Below are 20,749 nucleotides of genomic sequence, written 5' to 3'. Positions count from 1 at the left end.
TCCTAACTGCAATCAGACCGGGCAGAGGTCATACTGCTGCACGGCATCTGACACTGATATTTTGGGACAACTTCCATTACAAACATACAGGAGGTTATGCAACCAGTGTATTTTGATTGAAATAGTCCAGTGGCTCCTGTTTATGTCAGAGTTTGTTTTGGTTTGTTTGGGTGCTTGACCTTTGGCCTCCATGCATACCACAATGCCACGCTGTGATTGGTCAGATTCACAGCCTCATTACCTGAAATGTGACTTCATGTAACTCCTAAATCTAATAATAATGCTGATAGTTAGTTATCCAAAGAGACTTCTAAACTCCTATATTTGCAGTGTATTAGAGCACAGCTGATGTATCACTAAGTATTGCTTTATCTGAGCAAAGGTTAGCTAAAGCACACAGCGCCTGCTGCACATCCCCAGCCCAGCCTCATTAAAAGTGAGCGCATATCGTTGGAGCCTGCTCCTTAATTAAAGCTCTTATAGATCCCCATATGATCTGCAGCTGAACGCCTCGCTCCAAATATAGCCCTGTCCTTTACTCTCATCACTTCTCATTGGGCGCTCGCCGTCTCCTGACATTTTGAATGCAGCGGGCCCCTGTGGAGGAGAGAGGAGTTTTCATTAGCTGCGATTAGCGCGCAGGTTTACACAGGAGCACTGTGTACGCTGGGATTCCCGTGAAGCAGGGCAGAGCAGAGCAGAGCACAGCTGGGGCACCTGGAGCTCCGCTAATCTGTGGAGCTTCTGTTGAGACGAGGGAGAGGACTGTGTGAGTTATTAAGGTTGAGCTCCGGGAGGACTGACGCTGGCACACACACTCTCACGCACTCTCACGCACTCTCACGCACTGACACGCACTGACACGCACTGACACGCACTGACACGCACTCTCACGCACTCTCACGCACTGACACGCACTGACACGCACTCTCACGCACTGACACGCACTCTCACGCACTGACACGCACTCTCACGCACTGACACGCACTGACACGCACTCTCACGCACTGACACGCACTGACACGCACTCTCACGCACTCTCACGCACTCTCACGCACTGACACGCACTGACACGCACTGACACGCACTGACACGCACTCTCACGCACTCTCACGCACTGACACGCACTGACACGCACTGACACGCACTGACACGCACTGACACGCACTCTCATACATACATAAAGACACATCACACACACTCACACGCACACACAGATCACACACACTCACACACACAGATCACACACACTCACACGCACACACAGATCACACACACGCACACAGATTACACACATTCACACACACTCACACAGATACAGACGAGAAATAAAAATACTTTATCATTTGCAGACAGTACACAGCAGGAAAATTTTTCCACTAAGTGCTGCTTTTACAATATACTCACAATACAATAGACATTCAAATGAAATGAAAGTTGAGCTTCATTTTCAGTGGCCTGGACATGTTTGTGCAACAAGGCGCTATAGGTCTAAAAAGACGTTTTTGCCTTACGCTTCTGTGTTTATGAAACATCGCATGTCCAGCTGCTCCTTCATTAAGAGAGGAACACTGCACATGTCCCTGTGGCACATGGCACAGACTGGTTCACTCTATGCTATCTATCCTTAAGTTCACTCTCAAACCAGGCGGTACCAGGCATAAACATAGCACTGGTTCAAAACATTTGTATCCTTTTGGGTTAAAGTTCATGTTACAAGTTTTTCCCTAGTTTTGTCTAGTTAATATTCAGGTGAAGTTTATAATTTTACTTCCTGGTTGGGCACAGGCAGCAGATATGACACACGCAGAAGTAATTACACAACTGTTACCTAGCAACTATGTTAACAAGGACCAAGGCACTACTTCATGAAGTTTTCTTTTCCTTTTCAACTTTTTTCCACAAACTGCTTCTTAACTGATGTAAAACTATGATAAATATTGACCATAGGTACAATCCACCAAATCAAGCCAGAATTAGAAAAAACATGAAAACCTGTCACATGCATTTTAAGCCTACACACACACACACACACGAGCACACACACATACAAACACACACACACACGAGCACACACATACATACAAACACACACACACACACACGAGCACACACACAGACTGACCGTGTCCTGCTCCACTTTCTTCGTGGTCAGAGTCTCGTTCTTCACCTCAAAGTCGGCCTGGATGTTGTCTCTGCGCCTCAGCACCGTCTGTGTTTGAAAAGATCATTTACAGCAGGACTTCAGAACATCTCATAACTTGTTTGAAGTCAGTTATGTCAATCCATCAGAAATGTAGAAGTTTATGATTTTCACTGTCTTAAAAATATGAAAAACAAAGCTAGTTAATTTTAAATGCTTTGCAGTGGTCCACATATTCCTCACTTACCCTACCTAATTCTGACCATCCTAATGATTCAACATGATGAGTTTATAAGTGCTTTTCCAGAATTTAGTTGTCAAAATAAAGCCAACAACAACTAGCATACTAACATGCACCTGATTTATAATCAAGACATTACACACACAATATACTTATTTAGACCTCAGGAGCAGCTACAGTATATCTGGAGAAAGACACGATTTGCTCAAATACATTAAAAAAAGGTACAGGTACAGGGCCTTTAAGTATCAAAGGACTTGCAACCCCAAGTTGTTTAATGCTTACGTATTACACAAAACTGACTCTTGTGAAATTGTGCCATGAGCATTGAGCCATGTTAGAACATTGTAAGCAACAACGTACGTGGTGTTGTGTTGTGTTCCATTCACACATATTTAAGTTTGCTCATGTGTTGTCATGAAGCGGTAGTTTTCAAGTTAACAGCTCCTTTTACCTTTAGTTCAGAAGAGACTGGTTTAAAAATGTGAGTTTTGATAACCTCTAGCACATATACTTCAGACATTTCTGCAGGATTGTGAAAAGCCAGTCTGATAATCATTATGAGACAGCCCATTCACACAGAGATATTAAAAGTGTGTTTGTTTTACCTTGACAGTATCAGCACACAGCACATACTCATGCAGCACTGGCTCCAGCACCTCAGACAGCTCCTGGGACTGCGCCTCTGTCTCCTGACCAATCAGCTCTAGGCTCCTGGCCATGCCCTTCAGAGGCTCTGATAGGCCCTCCTCCAGCTCCGCCCACTGGCTATAGGTGGGGCTGTACTGGCGCAGCTCATCCAGGTACTCTGCAAACATCCATATGGACATTAGCACATGGACGTTTCTGTCATTCAAAAGTAGGACTCAAAATTTCACCTGAATCTTGAAATAGGGTTGTTGTATAATGTTGAAAATCAGACACTAATCAATACTAGTTTTAGTAACCAGATACTCATCGGAGCAGGAATCAATACTTAAAAAGTCCCTTTCACAGGAGGGAAACCTTTCTTAAATGTTTTTAGAATGATGTTGATCTGTATCAGAACAAGTGTCAGAGCACACAGACTATTATACACACATGGACCAACATGAACCTACTGCACCACTGACCATTACACACATATAACACACATGGGAATAAAAAAGAAAGTACTGCATTTAATGTTGAAAATCACATTCTATTGTCTTTTGTTATCATCATACTAATAGTATCAGTATCTGTCTTTAATATCAAGAATCAAATTCAAGTTTGAAATGTTAGTTTCCTTGTGAAAGTGTGTGTGTGTGTATTTGGTGTGTGCACCTCTCTGCTCGCGGATGACCCTCTGTGTGACCCTGTCCACAGAGCTGATGGTGGAGCTGAAGCGCTCGCTGTAGTCCTGGAGGGAGTTGAACTCTTCGGCTCGGCCCCGCACGCCCCTCACTGACTGGGCCATGGAGCGCACCGTGTCCCCCATGCGACTCAGCAGCCCTGGGCCCTTCTTATGAGGGGTCAGGTCCTGTAGAGACATCCACACTCAGCACTACAGTGTGCTGTGTTCAGGGCTGTGCATCGTGGAGGCACAACAGGGATCTGGTAGTATCCTCCAGTAGGTTTAAAGAAGAAGACCTGTACTTGTGTGTGTGCTGTAGTTATAATTAGAGCCCGACTGATATATCGGTTGGCCAATATGTGCACCTGGAGACATATCAGCTATCGGCTGATATGTTTGCTGATATGGGCCGATATTTCATGTGGGCATGTGATACGTCATTATAAATCTTAGACTCTCTACATTAAGTTCATTTAATCCAATTTACAGACAGATAAATGTCCTAATATGTGGCTCCACATCAGTATTTATCTGCGGAGTCATTTGTCTGTGTGTGTGTCCGTTCTGTCCCTGAACACACGTCACTCACGTCACGCCACGTAAGGTCACTTGTGTTTGTTTACTCCCGCAGACACAGATCCAAACCCTGAGATTATATTCTTTTTACAGACAATCTGTTTGAGTCTGGATTAAAAGGACATTTATTAGTGCCTGTGTGAGCACTGAGTGTTGGAAATGTGTCGACTTTGAAGATAGTTTTGGTTCTTTTCCTTTAGTTAGCAATTAGCTGCTGTAGGTCCCACACATAAACAGACTGTTTTCTTTTGACCTGTTGTAAAGTGACTATATTGGCCATATATTTGTTACTTGACCTACACTGATATGTAAATGAGCTGTGAATGATGACATTTATGCATATAATTAATTACCGCAGCGTGCAGCATTTATGGCTAAAGGCTAATAGCGGTAGTTTCTTTACTAGTTAGTAGTGCTGGGTCGGTCACGAACGAAGCGGCTCTTAGAGTCGGCTCTTTGAAGCGAACGACGGGAGCCTGCTCCTTATTTTGAGCCGTGTTTTCTTTTTCTCTCACTTTTTTCTCTTCACGTCGTGTGCAGACTTGTGGTAGTTTGACAGCGGCAGCGGCTCAAAATGAAACTTTCAGATATCTGCGTGTGCATAGGAGAGAAAAAACATGCATGTTTGGCTGTAGTTCAGCATAAAATAAATAAACCACAACGGAGAGAGATAGAGACCAAATCCCGACACTCAGTCCTGGTTCAGTTCTGGTTTAGTCCTGCTTGCAACAAAACAACCTGTAGAGCCGCTTGGGAGCCGAAAGAGCCGCTGCTTTTAGTGAGCCGAGCCAAAAGAGCCAGTGCTCGCAAAAGAACTGAAATACCCATCACTAGCTGCTAGAATGTGATGCAAAAATGCCATTAGTCCGACCTACTGTCTGCAGATATGAGGTAAAGAGTCAGAATAACAATAAATGTTGCCTAAATAAACCCAATTTAAAATCCACTAGAGCCAAACCTAAGTTTTTTAAACAATTCAAGATTTACAGTGAATTTTTACATCACTAAATATATCGTCGATTATATCGGCAGCTCCAACTCCCATTTTATGGGTTTCATATCGGCCACAACAAAATCCATCGGGCCCTAATTATATATAATACACACACACACATATATATATATATAAAAAAAAAATAAAAAAATGTGTTTCTCACCTTCCACGGTGGTAGGTCTCTCTCACCCTCATTCAGCTCGGGTCCTCTACCAGAGGCCTGGGAGCTTGAGAGTTCTGCGCAGTATCTTTGCTGTTCCCAGTACTGCACTTTTCTGAGAAAGCCTTCAATTTGAGGTATTTTCATTTAAATTCATTATTACATTATTGTGGCAGATCAAAAGACTGATATAGAACAAAAAAAAAGTGACTTTATAAAGTCATTTATTGTTTAACAAACTTTAACAGATGCAGTCACTTACATTCCACAGTATCATCATTATTATTACTATTACTAATCTGCAGTGTTGGGAAGGTTACTTTTAAAATGTATTCCCCTACAGATTACAGATTACATATCCCAAAATATAGTTGTAACTTAATCCATTTAATTACTTAAAGTGAGTAATGTAATTTGAATACTTTGAATTACTTGATATTGTCATGCTTTTTAAAACTACATGAATGTAACAACCGCATCCTGCAAATGTTGCTCTTGTTTGTTCTCTTCAAATTGTCTGTTGAGCCCAAGTCTCCATGAATAAGAAACTGTTTGCTGTAAAGTAGCAAAGACGAGGAAATCTGAACATAATAACTTTTGTCTACTTAAAGACAATAAAAAGTCCAGTCTTTCCTTAACCATATTAAAAATATTATTGATAGACAAATGCTTCATATATGAGATCACTGGTTTAGTCCTGGTTTAGTCCTGGTTTAGACCTGGTTTTAGTTTTGGTTTTAGTTCTGGTTTAGTCCTGGTTTAATCCTGGACTGGGTTAGTCCCGGTTTTAGTCTTGGTGTTAGTTCTGGTTTAGAGGCGCACAGCAGGAAGCGCGGTTTACGCAGCGTACGCGAGAAAACGTACGCGGTGCACGGGAGGACAGCGGTGTCCACGCAGTAACTACGGAAGGAAATATGGTCCGCGCGTTCTCAGGTTAATGACAATGATGAAGGTGTGTGTTTGTGTGTGTTTGTGTGCGTGTGTGTGTGTGTGTGTGTGTGTGTGTGTTTGTGTTTGCGTGTGTTTGTGTGTGTTTGTGTGTGTGTTTGTGTGTGTGTGTGTTTGTGTATAGGACAGTAGTGCAGACATCATGAGTCTATGCAGGTTGTTTACACCAGTGACATTTAAGTTGTAGGTGATTTTATATTTGTTATTTTCTTTTATATTTCACGTCGGGAGAAGAATTTCCAAGACACGAATGTGTTTTTACCTGTGCACTGCTGCCTCTGTTCTACTGGCTCTTCCACCTCGTCCATTGTGTGACTGACGCCGCCAACGTTAACATGACGTTTACATCGTTCTTACTGCGCACATTTGTGTGGGTTTCCGGCAATGAGTGGAATTACCGAAATAAAAAAAATAAATAAATGTGTTATTTTTATGTGTGTGTGTTGTCCCAACAACACATAAAAACAGATTTTATAATAAAGCAACTCGCATACAGAAACAGTAAAGTTAAGAGATTAAAAATGAGATTAACGCGATTAAAAAACATAACGTGCTAAATATGGCGATAATTTGACACCCCTAATATATATATATATATATATATATATATATATATATATATATAAATTTATGTATATTTTTCTTTTCAACTGTTGTCGACAGACTCCCTCTTGCGCATTTAAATCAAAATAATACATGTTAATAAACGTGATAAATGTTGACCACAGGCCCCTGTACCTGTGCAGTGAGGAAGGCCTTGAGGTGGGGGCTGTGGGACAGGACTGGGTGAACTGAGATCTTCTGGAGGAATCTGTGCAGAGCTCTCTTCCTGGTCTCGATGAAGTCATCATTGAAGCGCTCCACCATGCCCTTCATCACAAACTTCTCTGGCAGAGGCTGCAACACACACGTACATATACATACACACGCACACGCACACACACACACACACACACATACACACACACACACACACACACACACACACAGGAGTACATTGGGCTTTAAACTCAAACATTCTCTTGCATTTTTTAGTCAGTGGCCATTTACAGATTTGTGCTAAATCAAGTTATGCCAATCTAAAAAAGGAGCTGGATGTAGCCAGTTGTGATGTTTTACTTTTAAAACAATTACTGCAATCACACCTGAATCTGGGTTGCCAGTGCAGGACATGGACAGGCCATGCCTCATGTGGAAGCTCAGAACTTCCAGAAATCACTTCTACTAAATTAAGAATAAATCAACGCATATTTGATTGCAACACATTTACCTGGTATCTGGAGACACAAATAGGCCATGGAATTTCAAAATAAAATTATAAAATCTCCTGTAGCATTAAAAGCATGTGGTATGAAGGAGAGTTCAGACTTTGGGAGAATCATTTGGGTCATTTTGTCATTTTTGGGCACATGGTCACAGTATGTAGAAGTAGAGTAGTAGTAGTAGTAGTACTAGTAGTAGTAGTAGTAGTAGTAGTAGTAGTAGTGGGACTCACAGGGACGATGAGGGTGGGGTGACTCTCCTCCAATTTGCTCCTGAGCCATGAGAACTCCTGGTACCTTCTCCGCACCTCCACCTCGCTGGAGTCAAAGTCCCCCCGTGTGGTCTACACAGATACACATTCACACACACCTTCTCATTCATTCAGTGTTTTTCTTTTTTCTTTGTTTACTACTTTCTACATTTTAGAAAGACATCAAATACATGAAGCAAGATATATGGAATTATGATATAAAGAAAAAAAGTGAAACTGAGTATACATTCATTCCTCAAAGGGACAACCCTTTGCCCTGTTGACAGCATAGTAAACCCTTGGCCTTCTCTCTTTGAGCTTCATGATGAAGTCTCCTAAAATGGTTTTCACTTCACAGCAGTGCCACGTCAGGGTCAAGAAATGCCCAAAGAGCAAAGCAGTGATCAATGCAAATGGTAAAGGTTGTTTTTAAATTCTAGTTCACAATCAATATGTGTCATTCATAGTTTTCTTCAGTGAGGATATATAATGTAAATAATCAATAAAGAAGAAACCTCACCTGGTCATGTACATTTAAATGTAATAATTATATGCAAATAAGACAGCGTTAAAGAGATATTGATTAAAGCAAACAAGGTTTCCATCTGTAGCTGCAATAATACTGCATTTATCACATAAAAGCAGTGTGTATGGACTAATATTAATCTTACATAATTTATTTGAAAATAATGTCCTGAGAAAACAGCTCATCCAGCTCTTTGTCTGAGATGAGAAGCTATTGATCTTTCAAATGCTTAAGTGGAGGTAAGTGACTTTACACCACAAGGGTTTATTTAAGAAGATTATTCATGATCATGACTAAAGAGTGTGTTTAAAGTTCATAGAGTTTATAGATGCTCTTTTGTTTTTTGATTGCATAAACCAGTGTACACAGACACTACAAGGTGTACACTGAATGGACAGTAAAGAACAGTAATGGGGTTTTCAAATGAGATAATAATTGATACTAAAACTAGTATTGAAACTAGTTACTTATTTGTAGGGAAAAAAAAAAAAAAAAAATATATATATATATATATATATATATATATATATATATATATATAGATAGATAGATAGATAGATAGATAGATAGATAGATAGATAGATAGATAGATAGATAAATAAACTGTGTCAGAGAAGTATAAGAGCACACTGATTAGTATATACACATGGACAGTATGAACCTACTGCACCACTGAGGATTACACACATATAAGACACATGGGAATAGAAATGAAAGTTCTACCATTGAATGTGGAAAATCAGAATCAGTATCAAGAATCAGTATTGTGTCTTGAGTCCTTACAGTTGAAATTGAGTTTGAAATTTTAATCTGATGTCAGCACTAGAGAGTAATGGTCAGTAGTGAACAAAAGTGGACACAGTGGTGGACAGTAGTGGTCAGTCTTACCCTAGTGAGAACTCTGTAAATGATGAAGGTCTCGATGGCAGTCACATGACTCTCGGGGTTGTCCACAGTGATGAAGAGGTCTCTCTCCCTTTGCTCTGGATTCTTCTCCAGGCTCTCCTCTGGGTCCTCGTGGTCCAGGTGATACTGGTTGGTCATGGAGCTAGGAGAGGTGGGTAGAGGGTTTCCATCAGCCACAGAGGTCTTCTGAAAGAGGAACATTCATCCAAGTTAGAACTTAAAAGAAGAGGTATTTTACTTCTATGTGGAACTGCTAACACAAAACATACTTAGATCATGTTACCTTTATTGTTTTCAAAGCACAACAGTCACTGAAAACAACGTGTTTTTAAAGACACCGCAGGTCACATCAGGTTTGTCGTGTTGCTGTGTACAGACTGGTATCATGTTTTTGAACATTTAGGGAGAATTGTGTGGGAGCATGAGTGATGTAGACTTGTGGGTGGAGCATTGCACAGAATCTTACAGCTAACTATAAGGAGGGTTTGATTGGGGTCAATTTTATATTATATCTCCTTTAATAAAGACATGTGATAGACTTTTAGTTTTTTTCTGACAAACAGTGGGGCGGCTTTAACTCAGTTGTTCAATGAGGTTCATTTGGTCTTCTGATAATTTATGTTATTTTAGTCTTTTTTCAGACCAAGAGTTTGTTTTCATACCTGACAGTTTGGACTGCTCCCTGCACACTTCCTCTGAGTCACGTGATGTTGCTGTGATGTATCCAGTCAGCTGATTTAAACAGGTTTTGGTGCGGTCTTCTTACCGGAAGAAGGAGGACAACGTTCTGCGCCATCTGCAGTCCAACTTCCTCAGGTCAGTTTCCCAGGTGTGTGAGAGTAAAAAAAAACATTGTTTGGCGACAACTTTTTTACTCTCACACACCCAGGATACAGTTGGACTGCAGATGGCGCTGTCGTCCTGCTTCCATGAGTGCAAAGACAGCGCCAAACCCTGTGTAAATCAGCTGAGCGACACGTCACAGCAACATCACGTGACTCTGAGGAAGAACGCACAGAGCAGAACAAACTGTCAACTCTTGGTCTCAAAAAAGAACCTCATAACATAAAGTAGCTCAGTTGGTAGAGCATACGTCCACTATATGTCCATCTGAAGGTTGGCGGTTTGAATCCCACTCTTGACATAACAACATCATTAGTTGATGTGGGTCAGATACACTGACCCACAGGTTGGCAGTGCAATTCCAGCTCCCACAGATGAATGCTGTCATTGTGTTGTTGGACAAGACACTTGCCCCCAGTAGGAGTGTGCAAAAATATCGAAATATCAATATATCGTATCGCCTAATGTGATGATACAATATTGATATCGTGGGCTGCTGTATCGATATATCGCCACAAGTATTTGGTGTATTATTAATTTATTTTGTTACAGCTACAGTTTTGTTGCTTCTTCAGTGGAAGGAAACTCATTTATGCAACACATTTGACATAGTCACTGTTTTGAGGAATCAAATGTTTGTTTCATATGAACTTTGCGCAAGAAGTGATTTAACAAAGACTTTTAGTATCACAGCCATTGTTTTATTGATAGCTATCAAATCGATTTAAAATGTATCGTATTGAATTGAAAGTGCACTGTATCGAGATATGTATCATATCGTGGCCTATGTATCGGGGTATGTATCGTATCGGCAACTTCTTAATGATACCCAAGCTCTACCCCCCACTGTCTGTGTGTGAATGAGGGAGTGGAAAAGCCCAATATCAGATCTGACCTGTAACTGATATTTAATATCAGACTGATGCCATATATGACAAAAAGCCCCGATGCTAGTAACACTAGGCCAAAATGTTATCTGTAATCATCAATAAAATGCCAGCTTGCATGTAGTCTGGAGCAGATGCTTTAAAGTCTGAAATTAAAGTATCCAGGGAATACATTTGGATTCATTTTTAATAATAACTCATAAATCATTGAAAATGATGACTGATCAGGTGATTCATGTTCTGTTCGATCACTCAGCCCTCACTGATATGGATCACTCCTTGTTTTCAGATTACCAACATCTTAAGACCCCATGAAGACTGTCAGAGCAGAGGACATCAAGTAGCAGCTCTGTACAAGAAGACAAACGAGTCAGTCTACTGCTCTGTGTTAGAACTGCTGGAGTATGGCTTAGAACAGATGGGGTTAGGCAGGTTCTGCTTGTGCTACAGTTCCACACTAGTATGTGATGATCAGTATGACAGCAACAATCAACTGCCTAATCGTGACTAGGAGGATATAAAAAATAATCATATAGTGGTCATATTTTATCAATCATTTTCTGGACTGTAAGGACTCAAAACACATGACCTTTTAAACCAAAGACTGTGGCATAATTTAATCAAAATTATTTTCATGAATACTCATCTGTGTAGACCCTCCAGTTGCATATTTCAGCCTGTGTGGCTAATGTATTTGAAAACTCTCACTGTCAATTTGAAACACTGGCACAAATAATCAATTTGTTGCATGTACAATTTCTTTGCAATAGTGAAGAGACATTTGCCATTTTATGTCGGCCCTTTAATGATACTGTCTCTTTAGAAATAGTTTACTGGGATTATCCTGCTTTGTATCAGTGGCATTAAGTCACTTCAATATTATTGTGTAACTCAATGTTTCTCTGTAGTGATATATATAGTGCTTTAACATGTGATATCGTGACAGGCCTATTGTATAGAATCACTGATTATTTACAAATAATCACTGACCACATTTCTTAATATTGGCCAGTTTAGTTTGACATAAAGACTAAGAGGGACCCAGCCCTGTGTGGAGCTGGTCATTGGTGAACATGTACCAACACGACCAACTGAAACACAAACATAATGACACTTAAGTACAGGGAAACATTCATCTGAGACTACAGGCACAGGTCTAGTCTGGATACCGCGCACACAGGTCTAGTCTGGATACCGCGCACACAGGTCTAGTCTGGAACAGCATCCAGTTTCCATGGTGTCCAAGGGGCGTCACTGACTGGTGGATTGACCAGTCAGACACATAATTAGCATGTATCAAAACAAACATGGTTGGTTTCTTATGTCTTATGTCTTACTGTAGCCCTGGATCTTTATTCTTGAAGTCAAGTCAAAAGTGTTTGCTTTACAGACAACAATAAACCCCAACACACCATATACAGCAAGAAAAAAGATGAAGAGAATAGATGTTAAAATAATAACTAAAATTGGAAGGTGCTGCAGCTTAGTTGGCGGTAAACACTTGTGCAAATAGACTATTGCAAAGTTTGGGAGCTGTCACGGAGAAGGCCCTGTCTCCTCTGGTGCTCGGTCTGGAGCAGGGACAGAGGAGCAGCTGGTCTGCAGACCTCAGAGCTCACCTTGGCGTGTGGGGCTGTAGGAGCAGGCTTTTAATAACAGGATAATTTTAAAATGGATTTTAAACTTGACAGGTAGCCAGTGAGAATACCAAACACAGGGGCAATACGTTCCCACTTCTTGGTCCCTGTTAGGAGGTGGGCTGCTGTGTTTTGCGCCCCCTGGAGGCAGGGGAGAGAAGTCTGGTCAAAAAAAAAGGTAGGTCAATAAAAAAGCCAAGTTTTTTTTAGAAGGGACTAATAAAATAATTTTGAGGAGCAAGTGCACTGTTCACACCATCTCAAGTGCATTGGTCACCAAACACAGCTATCTCTGTGATGTCTAAAAGACATGACTGGATTTGTGACTGAACTGTCCCAGACCTGGACACTTGGTTCCAGACCGTGGTACATCTGAACAGAAAGTAGGATAGTCTGAAGAGCCTGGAGAGCCAAGCACAGTAAACAGGAGACACATACGCAGAGAGAGAAAGGAAATGCCAGGATAACTACAATATTGCAGACCATATACTGTGTGTGCACCTGGGTCATGTGATCAGCTGAATAAGGAAGTAACCAGTTTCAACAAACACCACTACCTGTTTATTAGTCAAGCGTTTCTGTTGCTATAGTTGGCAGCTGTGTGAGTTTGCTCTCAGCTGTCGAACACAGCTCCTTAATCAAAACTAGAGATAGGCCGATATATTGGGACAATATTTGCAATTTTTAGTCCATCAGCAGCTGGCCTTAAATCTTAACTTTTAACTTTAAGCGAGAAGAGATAACTGCAGAACATTTTGACTACACAGCCACATAAATTACATAATTTGAGCAAAATAATCAAAGTTGGCCCGAGCAGAGGCATTCTGCCATGCACTGACAGAGGCATGTCCCTCAGTACAGAGATAGGACAGGCTTATGGAACAGGCCCAAGTCATTTTCAGTTCGTAGTGAATTTAAAATGGTGGTAGTGAATGTAAAAGAAGTGGTATTCCAAGTAACCATAGCCTTTTTGAGGGGTAATAAAATATCCATGCAAACTGGATTAAGTAAGGAAGGAAATGAAAGTGCTCCACTGTGTTTTAAAAGTTACATTCCATACACCTTCATTAGAATCATCTGGATCATTTCAACCATGGCATTTCCAATTTAGTCTACTAATTAAAAGGTAAATAAATGGTAACTGTTAACTTGAAAACTGCAGCTTCCTTCATTTTCTTGCATTATAGTTTCTGAACATGTGACAGTGTGACCTGGTTTATGAAAAGTATTTCTCTGAGGCAGTAAACCTGAGGTGACAAACAGCCACATAAACACTTTACACAAATAGCACTTTTTTGGAACATAGACAGAATCAACATGACTTAATGTTCATTCTAAAATTATCACAATTACTATTTTTGAGATTATAGATTATATTGTGGCTATATCAAAATTATCTGTTAACCTGATCATCTTAACATCCCTATTCCCATTTCACTTAAAGGTCCTAAATTACACAAAATAGACTCTTGTGAGCTCTAAACCATGTTTTAATGTTATCTCCTAAAAACATAACACAAGTTTTGTTTTGTAACATTTACACCTTTGATTAAACCTTTATTATTAGTCTGTCTACATCTCCAAAGCTCAAAATTCTCTGTTCCACCTTGTGATGTCATGTAGTGGTAGTTTAGTTAACAGCTAACGTTTACCTTTAATTCAGTAGATTGTCAATTCTCAGGTTGAAATCATAATTGTTATTATAAAGGTTTATGGAGTTTAAAAACACAGCGGAACACTTCCTGTATTATCACATGACATCACAAGGTGGACAAAGTGTTTTCTGTTAAAGAGAAGAACTAAAGAAGCAAACATGCAGGATTTGTGTGTTAAACATGTGAACATGAAACCAAACACAACCACTACATGTATGTGATGAGGAACAGACTTCAAACCACAGATCAGAGAAGAGTGTGATATGGGCCTTTAACTGACAGGCTGAGCCGAGTTTTATCATCAGAGCCTGTTGTGTGGAGACTATCCTGACTGCAAACCCTTGATCAATACAGGCTCATTTTGATTCATTGGTTCATTTAATTGTAAGGAAATATGTTACTTAAAATCACGTATTCAACACGTCCACACACTCGGATCGTCCCTGTCCATTTGACTGACAGTGTCACTTCCTACTTCACTGTAGCGGTCACATGTCCATATTTCCACAGGTTTTAACGGAGGGAGTGCCCTGAGCATTGCGCAGAGTAACGACCGCGAAATCCATTTAAACTACTTTTTTCACCACAAAATAATCACCGGGACAGCGTACGTTTACTATTAGAACTTTTGGAGACGTACAGTGTCCACGTAGAAGCGCGCGCACTGGGTTAGTCGGTGTTTACGTGTACCTTTGAGAAAACTTCCAAATCATCGTCCTCTTCCAGATCCAACACGGGCACAGAGAGGTCCGCGGTGGTCCCCTGCACGGCCATGGTCCTCAGTGCGCCCCGCGGATCGCACACACAGCCGCGGAAACGTGTGCCAACTCCCTCGCTCCACAGGCTCTGTACGGCTCTGTCCGGGCTCAGCTGCAGCGGCCCACGGGACGGAAACTGCGCTCCTCTGACGCCGCCTCACCGGGCTGGGCCGTGCGAGTGTGAGCGCTCTCTGCTGCACCGGAATGTGGACTGGGATAGGCCCGTTTCAATCAGTCTGACGTTATTTTGGCATGACACTTTAGCTAGAATTTCAAAAGAAAATGAAACTAGAGACAGAAACCGCTGATAAAGGCCTAATGCAGATGTTATTGTTCGACAGTAGCCACAGTGTTTCTTAAAGTGATAGTGTGACTTTTAAGACGTGGCATATCACTAACATGATTCCATGGAAATAAAAAAGTTAAAGCCATACTTTGGAACATTCTCCACAGACATAGATTTATGCCATACTGTGGAATGTTATAGCCAAAGGTACAACACTTCCACAGAAACAAGGAGGAGACAAAAAAATTTAACATATTACAAATAATTAAACAAACTAAAATAAAATAATGGATAGCCAAATACACAATAAACATTGAATAAATGTACAAATAAACACATACAATAAGGCTGAAGGATGAGTTTTGCATGAGTCCATGCTCCTATGGACACGGGTGCAGTCGAGCTCAGCTCCAGAGCAGAGACTAGAGCGTCATCAAAGTGCTGAAGTCCTGACATGATCTGTGTCCAATTAAATGAGATCTATATTGTGCTTCTGATTAAACACATAGACTATTACTGTTGGCCCGACCACTAGATGTCCTCCTTGTACAGGCCTCAGACTGGAGCTCTGTGCCTGTGCTGAGGGTCACACTGGGGCTGAGGGGGACGAGGTGTTTAGACGTCTCCTCAGGACCATCACACACTTCTTCCAGACTGCACGTGACTCCTCCTCTCGCAGATGGACAGGGTCAACATTAATTATGGTATAGACCAGTTTATTTACACTGAGACCAAAATCATCTCATGGAGAAGCAGAACTTTTGCTTTGCCCCATTTCAGTTCAACTTAGAGACATGTCATGAAGACACAGAGCATGATGATGTCATCCTCACCTTTAACCTGAAGAGGCACAATACACACACACACACACACACACCCACACACACACACACACACACACACACACCCACACACACACACACACACACACACACACACCCACACGCACGCACACACACATGCCCACACTATTCAAAGTACATATGTGTTATTCACTGGAAACAAAAGTATCTATAGTTAGGTTATGTTCCACTGGCATTCCACACTTTGCCTGAAGTGTTCCACAGTGTTGCATTAACCCATAGGCTGTATAGAGAAGTGAACTAAAGGATTGTGACAACAGCCTCAGTGTTCAGCTCCAGTCAAATGAAGCTCTCTCTCTCTCTCTCTCTCTCTCTCTCTCTCTCTCTCTCTCTCTCTCTCTCTCTCTCTCTCTCTCTCTCTCTCTCTATATATATATATATATATATATATATATATATATATATATATATATGTATATATATATTCATATATCCAGAGCTTCTATATATATGAAGGCAAACAGTTATCTGGTAAATTTGGAGTCCAGTTCCATATTAGAAATAGGAATGAATTTGCAGACAAAATAGCAAGAATCATAGCCTGATTCCTCAGACGGTTTCACTTCGTGGAAACTGTCTGACCTTGTAGCAATAGAACTCATTTGCTCAACAGTAGGCGGGGGTTTTTAATCTTTTAACCAATCGCTGCTATTTGGTCATCACATATGTAATGCTCCGCTAACGGGGCTAACTGGTACATTAAACTATTTCCCGATTTGTGTAGGAAGAAGGACAATAACGTCTTTCCCCTTGATATAAAATTCACCAAACATTCTCTTTGTTCCGGCTTCAAGTCCTTAATCTCGGGAATTGTTGCCAACACAAAATGTCTGGCTCTTCGCTGATTGGCTGGTGCCCAAACTCGCACTTCCGAGTTTTTTGGGAACTGTCTAGTCACGAGACTCTAGTGTATTCTGATTCCTGACCAAGTTGCTGGAGAGAAATGAAATTGAGCGGAGGCACTAGGTGGCGCCAGCCTGACTACAAGGACCATACAGAGCGGGTCAATATGAACATTTTAAGACCAAAATGAGCAGCCTGACAGCAGCAGTTACAGAGAGAGAGACAATGTGTTTTCAACAGAAAGTGAATAGAAAAACAACATATTAAAATGTGTAATTATAGTTTCATCTTTGTCTTTGAAGCTCTGAGTACTTAAACTCATGCACATCACGTCAGGTTCGTCCAGTATCATGTTTTTGTTTATTTATGGAGAATAATCATGTGGAAGTGTTATGGTCACGAGCCGCCAGCTCCTCCTACAGCCACCTCTGTTTGATCCATGTGCATGTGAAACCTCCATCTCCAGACCCCTGCTGTGATTGGTGGGTTCAATTGAAACTGACACCTGGATCCTCACTCTGATTGGTGGAAAACCATGACACCTCAGCTTCAGGTGTAGGCCAACCCTGGGCTGTTCTGACTGTGGACTGCATGCCACTCTTGTTGTGTCTCTCGTGGTGTGCTGTTAACTTGTTTGGGACAATAGTCCTTGTGACTTAGTTGAGACTGGTTTTGGTTTCCTGTCGTCATTTTGTATATTCTTTTTTTGTTAGCCTACTTTCAGTTACATGCATTTTTGTTACTCTGATTAGAGCCTCTTTTTGTTATTTTTGTAATTAGTCATCTTTTGTTAGTTTTACCTTTTACAATTCTTTGAAATAAATCACAACTTTAGTTTTACCATCTTACCATCTTGGTTATTTTGTTACTTCCCCTGTCCCGAGCAGCGCTGGGTCGTGACAGGGAGTACGGGGGAAGTGGGCATATGGACTGAGCAGTGGACAGAATGTCACAGCTAACCATCAGGAGAGTTTGAGGGTTTAAGGGAAAGATCGCTAGATTACTCAAACATGCATAGATGACATCTCAAACTTCTTCAGGGAGCAACAATGTAGAAAGCTCCAGAAGGTCAGAAAATAGGCTCTGTTATTTATACGTTCTAAACTTGAACCTATAGATGTGCTCCACAGCTCCTTCAGAAGGTGTTGTTTGTGAGGAGCTCAGAACCACGTGACCACCTCGTCCTGACCGTCCGACGAGTGTGGAGCATCATGGGAAACGTGCCTCTGAACTCGTTTGTTGTAAAAGCATTTTGAAAATACACAATGGCACAAAGACGCAGCAATAATATTACACCGTCTCTACCCTGCAGCATGGAGACGTCACATTATACAGTCACTACAACGGCTCCACGTGAACACTGTCCACACCTCTCTCTCTCTCTCTCTCCAATCCCTCTTTTAGACTCTTTCTCTCCCTCTCACTCCCCCCTTTCTCTTTCTCTGTCTCTCTCCCCACATGTTACAGATAACCTCGCCGCAGTTTCTCTGCTGTCAATGTGTGTTCACCACCACATCACCGTTACCCGGACAACCTGGACAGCCCATAATCCATACTCCACGTGCACGCGTATACACATGCATGCTCATTATCTCTCTCTCTCTGTCTCCCTCTCTCCCCCGTTGTCTCCCCCTGTCTCTCTATCTTCCTTTTCCTCTCTCCCTGCTCTCCCTCTCTCTCCTCTCCCGCTGTTTCTTCCTCCCTCTCACTTTCTTTCTCTGGCCACCCCCTCTTCCATTCTCTTTCTCCCTCTCTCTCTCCCACTCACCCTTTCTTTCTCTCCCCCATATCTCTCACACCCTCTCCCTCCCTTTATCACCTTCTCTCCCTTTCTTTATCTCTCCCTCTTCTTCCCCTGTCTTTAATTAATAATATTTCTTCTATACTTTCTCTCTGTGTACCCCATCCCTCTCTCTCTCTCCCTCTCTTTTGCCCTTTCTTTAGTTCTGTCCCTCTCTATTCTATCTCCCCATCTCTCTTTCCCTCTCCCTACCGTTCTCTCTCTCCTTCCCTTTCTCCCTCTCTCTGTCTCCCTATCTTTATCTCTCCCTCTTCTCTCATCTCTCTTTCCCCCCTTAAATAAATAACAATAATACACCTTCTCTCTCTCTCTCTCTCTCTCTCTCTCTCTCTCTCTCTCTCTCTCTCTCCCTCCCTCTCTCTTGCCCATTCGTTCTCTCCCTCTCTTCATGTATGTTCTTTTTCTCTGGATGTGCCAATAGCATTTACAAACAATGCGCGGCTCCACTTTTGGTGTTTTGCAATTCAAAACGGCCCAAGCGCAGGATCCGGGAGTGCGAGGCGGAGGCTCAGGTCTTTGTGTGTGCCGTGTGCATATTTCTATCTGATTACATGTATCTGCCTTATGCTCTCTGATAATAGGCAACACTACACTGGGTTTGATGGGGGCAGGGGCCATGATTTCTGTTCGTTATAAAATATTCTTCCATTATCAGTTGTAGAGTTGTATATTGATCTGCAAAATGACAATAGTTTCTCTATATTAGGCAGAGGTGGGACCAAGTTGTTGTTTTGCAAGTCTCAAGTAAGTCTCAAGTCTTTGACCTTCTAGTCATTTCATGTCTTTAAACCATCTTAGATTTTTGCAATTTATATGAATTTTAAACAAAATTGTATTTAAATGTCATGGTATATTTATATATGAGTATTTATATTTATATATGAGTATTTATATAAGAGTTGTAGAAATATACATTTTTCCTTTTTTAATGTCTTGACAAGATCTTAGTGTGAATCATGACATTCAGAATAGAAAGAATGTTCTATGTAGTTCCCTCTGTTTTACTGTATTGTACAGTATTGTACTGTGTAGTACTCTAGTACATTTGTGGATACCGTATCACAGTACTTCGAGTACAACCAAAGAACCAAACAGAAATGGGAAGGACATTTTCCAGTTTGTTCATGTAAAATTCAGCCACATGGATCAGCTGAGAAAAGTATTTTCTAAAAACCTGGGAGCCTGAGAGTTCTGTGCAGTATCTTTGCTGTTCCCAGTACTGCACTTTTCTGGACTGAGATGTCTGTTGTTTTTCCCGGTATCTGTTGTAGCCTCTTCCAGTTTGGGGGTTACAGCCCCGAATGCTCCGATCACCACAGGCACCACTGAGATATATATATATATATATATATATATATATATATATATATATATATATATATATATATATAATATATATATATATATATATATATGAGTCCCAAGTCTTAGTCCATTTTATCAAGTGAAATGTCAAGTCCTAAAAAATAGTGACTCAAGTCTGACTTACAAGTTAGGGGTTGACTGATGTTAGGGTTGCCAAAAGTATTGAAAACTACTACATTGAGCAGGTATCGAAAGGAACTTTCCTGAATATCTTTAAATGATCTAGAACTGTATCAGAACAAGAAGAGCACATAGGCTAGAAAAGGGAATATGACAATAGAAAAGACATTACCACTGTGTAATGTTGAAAATCACATTCTATTGTCTAAATAAAGTGTTTTTTTTAGTTTTTTTTTAATCGGAGTCTGTATTGAGTATCGAGTCTTAGTATTAGTTTTAGTATCATGTCAACACTAATTCATATAATATTTAGTAAGTATAGTAAGAAAACACATTCTTTTAGAATAAAAACACAATGAGCACAAACGA

The 20,749-nt window shown here is 40.9% G+C and overlaps 1 protein-coding gene across 2 annotated transcripts in view; it reads right to left on the bottom strand.

The window, feature by feature from the left end:
- snx7 (sorting nexin 7) overlaps window positions 1-15,314 on the bottom strand; it is a 30,539-nt gene extending 15,225 nt beyond the window's left edge. The window contains exons 1-7 of one of the 2 annotated variants that reach the window (XM_020940736.2): window positions 15,035-15,314; window positions 9,305-9,505; window positions 7,873-7,983; window positions 7,116-7,274; window positions 3,690-3,885; window positions 2,993-3,192; window positions 2,126-2,212 (exon numbers count right to left, since the gene is read on the bottom strand). In XM_020940736.2, the coding sequence (XP_020796395.1) occupies window positions 2,126-2,212; window positions 2,993-3,192; window positions 3,690-3,885; window positions 7,116-7,274; window positions 7,873-7,983; window positions 9,305-9,505; window positions 15,035-15,118 (1,038 nt within the window). In that variant the 5' untranslated portion in view covers window positions 15,119-15,314. Of the gene's footprint in view, window positions 1-2,125; window positions 2,213-2,992; window positions 3,193-3,689; window positions 3,886-7,115; window positions 7,275-7,872; window positions 7,984-9,304; window positions 9,509-15,034 lie in introns of both variants that reach the window. The other variant, XM_020940735.2, reaches the window with a different exon arrangement.
- Between the last annotated feature and the right edge of the window lie 5,435 nt (window positions 15,315-20,749).

The sequence above is a fragment of the Boleophthalmus pectinirostris genome, unplaced genomic scaffold (assembly GCF_026225935.1).
Source record: "Boleophthalmus pectinirostris isolate CB_2022bp ecotype Guang Dong unplaced genomic scaffold, ASM2622593v1 HiC_scaffold_15, whole genome shotgun sequence".
Taxonomy (NCBI): Eukaryota; Metazoa; Chordata; class Actinopteri; order Gobiiformes; family Gobiidae; genus Boleophthalmus; species Boleophthalmus pectinirostris.
The sequence above is the reverse complement of the archived record's forward strand: the minus strand, read 5'-3'. Positions and strand labels throughout refer to the sequence as shown.